The sequence below is a fragment of the Euphorbia lathyris genome, chromosome 4 (assembly GCF_963576675.1).
Source record: "Euphorbia lathyris chromosome 4, ddEupLath1.1, whole genome shotgun sequence".
NCBI lineage: Eukaryota > Viridiplantae > Streptophyta > Magnoliopsida > Malpighiales > Euphorbiaceae > Euphorbia > Euphorbia lathyris.
The window spans coordinates 76,245,900-76,252,678 of NC_088913.1; the positions used below are offsets into that span (position 1 = coordinate 76,245,900).

At 37.7% G+C, this 6,779-nt stretch overlaps 1 protein-coding gene across 1 annotated transcript; it reads right to left on the reverse strand.

Annotated features, from left to right (window-relative positions):
* Positions 1-203: 203 nt before the first annotated feature.
* LOC136227818 (uncharacterized) lies at positions 204-6,374 on the reverse strand. The gene is made up of 4 exons (XM_066016574.1): positions 5,796-6,374; positions 5,537-5,652; positions 2,193-2,436; positions 204-1,797 (listed from the first exon to the last, which is right to left on the reverse strand). The coding sequence occupies exons 1-4, from the start codon at positions 6,159-6,161 to the stop codon at positions 454-456; spliced, it is 2,070 nt and encodes a 689-aa protein (XP_065872646.1). The 5' UTR covers positions 6,162-6,374; the 3' UTR covers positions 204-453.
* Positions 6,375-6,779: the final 405 nt, after the last annotated feature.

Consider the following 6,779-nt stretch of genomic DNA (forward strand, 5'->3'; position numbering starts at 1 on the left):
CTCTACTGGGGCTAACATATTCTTTTTAGCCCATCTATTGTTTCTGTTCCCTCGATCCTCTCCCCCCATTTACTTTGCTTTCTCTTCCCAAACATCTCATCTCATAAACTTCTATCCTCAGATTTCCTCTTACAGACGAGAATGAAGCAATTGCTCTCCAGCTCAACTTGGCAAATAAAACAGAACTAAGAAAACACAAAAACAAACAAAAGCAAGATGCTATAGACGATCTATCTATCACATAAGCAAAAACATTTTACAATGTTCACTCTCAACAACTGAAAAGAGTAAAAGGAAATTAACATGAACAGACGACACCCAATAAATGGCGTGATTTTCACTAATTACATTTCAAAGCCAGGGCTGGCTGCATTTACAGCTACATATCTACATTTTCCTGTCACATGAACAGATCTAGATTGCGCAAAAACAAAATCCAAAACAATTACCACATCAATTGCTCCCTTCTTCCATATTTCGAAAGAAGGTATCTTTATAAAAAGAACACGACCCGTCCGAACCATCAAAATTTTTGAGGTTCTCTTCAACACCGCCTGAATTTTCAATCACCTTCGCATCCGCATCTCTTGTAGAGCTCCTTGCTAACGAAACCAAGCCAATGGTAGCCATACTACTAACTATAGCATTCACATCACTGGATCCTGTGTACAGACCCCGACTTCCAGTTGCATGCATGCCTTGTCTATCCTCAGAATTTGTCAACACAGCAGGGAACACACCTATCAACTGTGGGTTTGCTTGAGATGAACCGCTGAGGAGTAATCGGAGAGTCTCTCTCGCACCCTTTTCTACCACAGAATCCGTGTTAGGAATCAATGGATTCACAAGCTTCGGGTGCAAGGGCGGGATAGTGCTTGTAATAGCAGGACCAGCACTCACCAAATAACCTTGGCCCGAGGAGCAAATATCGATAACTGGGATATGAACAATTGGGTCACAAATCAAAGGGGTGAAAGTTGGGATTTGCTGAGAACCAGAAATTGGGAACCGAACCAATGGGTCGGGAAGAAAAGCAGGGAATTCCAAGGACGGTGCATTTGCCAAACTGAGAGATGGCAAAGGAGTCAACAGGTTAGAGGTCATAGACCCCGACAACAACGAAGAAAGTGGTGGAAGTAAAGGGCAATCATTGGATGAGGTAGTAAGTTGTGAAGATCCCGAAGGATACTGCATAGTAGACAAACCTTGGGGGCACCAACAATAGTAAGGAGAGATGAGAGGAGGAAATGAAGTTACATGGGATGCTGCGCTTAGAGTTGGTGGGAGAGTCAAATTGCCCAAGGATTCAATTAAAGCTGAAGGTGATAAAGGGCCACTCATAGTGCTAGACAGTTTTTCACTTCCAGATGTATTGGAGCTTGACGCATCATTTTCATGTGGCAATGCAATCATCAGGTTGTCAATTGCCGAGTGATGGACATCCCCACGACGCCTTAACTTCTCCCTGGCAGCATTTCTTAAAGAAGACACGCTTCTGGGTGGGCCTTCTTTAAATGAACTCGATCTTGGACTCAGGCTTCCCTGGTAAGATGAATTTGTTTTTATTGCCTGATTGCCAATGTATCTGGACCGTAGAGGCTTAGATGATATGGAAGGACTTGCATCAGAGTTGTCGAGATTGATGTTAGATGAAGAGGCAGGAAAATAAGCAGCACTTTCTCTGCAGCTATTTCCCATGAGATAGGCACGCAAATGAGTTGCAAAACAAGTAAGTCGAGACTTGCTGATTCCAGTTAACTCAGCTACAGATGGTCTCCTCCTGATCATATCCTTCATCTAAAATTACGACAAACAGACCTCGTTAATAACTACCTGATAAAAATTGCCAAATAATTATAACAATATGGCTCACACTTATTTGATAGAAGATCGAATAGATAGGCGAAAATAATAAACCATAGTATAATTATTAGTGAATTTCCATGTCAGGTTGCACTTTCGAACAGCTAAAACAATTTTCTTAACTCCACTAAGCATTTCCAGCATATTCTTAGCAGCTTAGCCTTAAGAATTAAGGTTAACATGTTAAGCTGTTATTAAGAACCCAACCAAACGAACCAAGATCAGTTTAACAACTAGTTATGTTGAATCCATGGTCTTTTTTACCCCTTAACATGTCAAACCATTTGAACAAATGCCTATAGGCTGATCACCAAGACAATGTATTGTACCTTGGCAAGCAATTCAATTCCCAAAAGCTTAGATTTCTCTGAGCACCAGAAGTAAAAATCTCTATCGTCACCAACTTTTATGTGGAAAGATCGACCAGAGCTGTCTGTTGAGATCTCATCAACTGTAATAGTAGGAGACCGTGCTCTACTACTTACAGTGAACAGTCTCTCCGTATTGCCATCGTCTCCAATGAACGAGAGCCGCAAATCAGATGTTGGCAATACAGTAAGACATAAATTTCCCCTGAAACAATGTAAAAAAAAATCCTTAGAATTAGATAGCAAAAAAACAGATTTGCAAAGCAAAAAGCAACACATGTTCAAAAGACAATCACAACCATGAGCAAGATATATACATGCACAATTTCCAGCGATTCATTTTTCAATAACTTACAAGCCAATCACCCATCCCATGAAATCCATTGCTAAGTCTTGTAAAAATAACTTGGATAGTTGAACTCCTATTTATAAAAAGGTAATAATTATTCTAAATAACTGAGCAATAATTGCGCGGATGCCCACAATTTAAAATGGATTTTAAGATCATAGTAAAACATCAACTAAAGAAGATTTCTTAATCGGAAATACTAAAACATCTACATTGAAGTATAGAACATCAAAGTTCTTGTTTAGGACCATTTAAGTATTTTCTTTAACAGCAGCCACAAGACACAGAACCTCGATCACTATTGATCAGTGTATGACTTCAACTTTTATTCAACTATTTAGAATTTATACAAACCTAAAGCTTATCAATATCCATAATTATACAGAACCCTCCTGCGAGTATACCGTTTAAAAGAATTTCCTAAAATATGCTCGTTTTTGCACTCTTATATTCATTATTAGTTATACAACTTTATGATTATTGAACTACACTAAAGCTTATGTCCATGTACTCATCCTATTCCATCTATAATATTTTTTGTAGAACACACATCCCTAGGTAATGTAATACCAGTAAATGTCATATTACTTGAATATGGATAGTAAGCAAATTACAATTTCATAATGACAACATCAGAAGTATCAGGAAAGAGGACCCATAACATATATTTAAGAACACGACGGAATGAATATCACTTAGTACACAACCCAACAGGTTTTCTTAAGAATTGACTACAGACTTCAACACAAACTTGGCACAAATACACAAATAGATAACTAACAACTTATCCCCATAAAGCCAAAATCAACAGCAGTTTATACAAACATATAATATAGGAGATGGAACTACCTTTACTTCCTCATAATTCAGAGATCATAATAGAAAACGCCCACTTTACCTACAAGTCAAAAGATATTTTTACTTGGAAGCATGAACATTATCGCCATTAATAAGCTAAAGCACAAAGTCCTGCTATCTCTACTATCCAAGCAAGTCCAGCATGTATGCACTTTCCAGCCATGTCTTTGCAACTAAAATTAATACTAAAGGAAAGCTCTAATGAAAAAGTGAATGGGTAGGAAACCCATCTAAGAAAGTGCCATTAGGAATGTTCAGGAAAAAAAAATACAAGGCAACAAAACCTTTTCTATTCATAATCATCATGACCATAATTATTGAAGGCGTATAGCGCACTAAGGCGTAAGGGGGTCCTCCTGGAGCCTTAGCGCAAGGCGACAGCGCACGCCTTAAGGCGCACTAAAAGAAAAAATTCATAAAAATTTACAAAACTGTAAATGATAATATTTAAAATATAATAAATGATAGATTCTAAAATCAAAATGCAATATTATACTAAACCATGACAATATTATTAATCACAAATAAATTCTAAACATGTAATAAAGCCCATATTCTAAATCTAAAGTTCAATTGGTCAAGTAAATATTATATCCTAAGTTGACTAATAGCTAATTCTCATCAAAAGTCTTAAATTCATCACTCATCACTCATCCCCATCGAACTCCTCATCTTCAACATCATTGAATTCTTCTTTTGTTCTTCAACAATTTTTCTGTGTTGGCCTGGCTGCTTCTTAGTTCTTTGACTTTCTTTATTGTTCTTTTCAAGACTTAAACGTTGTGTGGTCTGTGGTGTTTCTTCTCTCTCTTTTTTTCCCTCTGCTCTGTGTTAGTTCTTTTCTCTCAACTTTTTCTCATTGCAAGTTTGTAACGTTGAGTACTGTGTCAGTCTCTTCAAATTCAGAGGCAGATAGAAGTACTTTTTATATTTTAGGCCCTAGATGTCTCTAATCTCATCTCATGGTGAACAATAAACCTATATTTAACTCTTTTGAAACCCCATTTAACTCTTTTAAACCCTACTTAACTCTTCTAAAACATGTTTAGCTCTATTTTATAACCATGTTTAACTGTCATAAAACCATTTTCCCACATAGGCATGACATGGCACACCTTTTATCAACATGTCCAGAGTAAGAGAGCCCGCCATGGAGGGGTACTGTGGCGTTAGGGCTAGGGCTAGGGCATCATGCGCCATGTTTCTAAGGAGTGCCTTTAATGACTATGACCATGACAAGGAAAAACCAGCTGACAAATCTTCATACTGTCTCATGGCATCAAAATGCAACCCCAACCTGAAGCCATATCTAGAAAAATTGATGGTAAGCAATATCTATCTTGATCTAGAATACAAACAATTCACTCGTTTTTTTTTTTTTTTTACAAAAAGGGGAAGTCAGGCAAAACACCTCTCCTCACCATTAAATGCACCAAAACTGCATTCATTGAACAACTTTCTACAAGTCTAAAATTGCCTCCATAACATAACGTTAGATGAAAAATCTATCCTCGATTTAATTTAACCAGAAGCCAGAAAATGAAATTCACAGCAACAGCAAAAAAAAATAACAGCCAAGAAAAATTGAATAATAATTGAAAATCAAGGGATGCTAAATGCATATATCAAAATTTCTGCTCACTTACTGGTACATTAAGTCATTAACATGGTTGATGTACTGCAAAACATCAGAACATCACTCACATCATGCATAATCTAAATCAGTGGCCTGCATAGGATATTAAGCACATAATTCTACAGAATGATAGAACCAAATAGTACCATTACAGCAAAAGAAGCACACAAATGTTAACCTCACCAAACACACATTACGTAACATGCAAGGTATCCTAGACATCCCTTAAATATACAGTTCAGATAAATTAAAGAGACGATCAAACGAAGCTAAGTAAACACTTCAAGAATTGAGATCTTACGGTTCTACAATATAAAGGCGCTACCCTTGATTTTATACCGATTACATATTATTATGTAGTTGCATAAACGAGTATACACTAATCCTATGATCAGCGCATCCCTACACTAACTGTTGCAGAGCCAAATCCGCATTAAAACAAGCTGGTATATAAATAATCACCTTGCAGCAGTGGGACAAAATAAAGTTCCTTGCTTGTTAATCTTGCCAACACGGGTTGAAACGAGCGGTATGCAAAAACACCTAGCCAGCATGCCAACTTCTGATGGCTCGAAGTGCTACCGATCAAAAACATAAATTAGCCAATCAGTTCAAAGAATTTGTTAAAATAGAAACAGTAGAATCTTCATTGCAACCGCTAAGCACTAGCTCGAATAATTTCAATCCCGTAAGAATAACCATGCCGTATTCAATTACATACCTGACTCAGATGGGCTAAGAGAAGATCTTCGGCCATTCCGTTAGAAGCATTCATCTTCAACAACGGTTTTAATCTCTCATCAGCTCTACAGGCACCCATAACTTGCAAATCCAAAGCCTGTAGCCACTGCAAAACTGTATCTCCACGATCGCTTTGCTGAAGAAGCAAATCTCCATCTCCTTCGTCAACAAGAATGTCCGTTAATCGCTCCGTTAACCCAAACTCAGTCCTTCCTTGCCCAACGTTACCAGATCCGACAGCAGATGTCTCCACCCCGCTAGACACCGACGAAGAATCCTCAAAATCTCCGCCAGTGGATCGTTCCACACGATCATCGCCGATATCCTGCTTGCTAGAGTTGGCCATCGCAAATCTCTCAAAATTTAAGGAACAGACAACAAATCGAAACCCCAAAATCTGCAATTCTCCTCAAAAAGAGAAAATCAAAATTTCGAATAAAATATGAACAAAAGATTGACAAAGGCGGGGGCAAGAAAGCGTGAGAATCTGGCGAATTGAGCAGAGAAAAGAAAGAATCTGGAATGGAAAATTGGTGGTTCAGGAGATTAATTAAAAATAGAAGGATAAGAAATGCGAGGTTCGTTATTTAATAATACCTGGCGGACACCAAATGAGTCATTAAATGCTGATTATTAGTTCATTTAAAATCCGGGCGGTCATTTACATACGAACTACGTCATCTCTCTTTATCGGGTCCCACTCTAGACCTGTGGGGACCACTCGAACGGAAGTAGAAGTAGCACTCGTCAGCAATCGAGCCGATTTTTTTTAGATGAGATTGCTAACCTTTGCATTTTATTTAAATATTTTAATTACTAGTATAAGCCTACGGATACATTTATGTAAGGACGGCAAAATTAGTTATGTCGTGAATAATTATTTCTGCTCTTAAATGAAAATCTCATCGTCACAATTTAGTTTTTTTATAGGCAAAAAGCATCCTGAGGCATCTGATCTTTTATT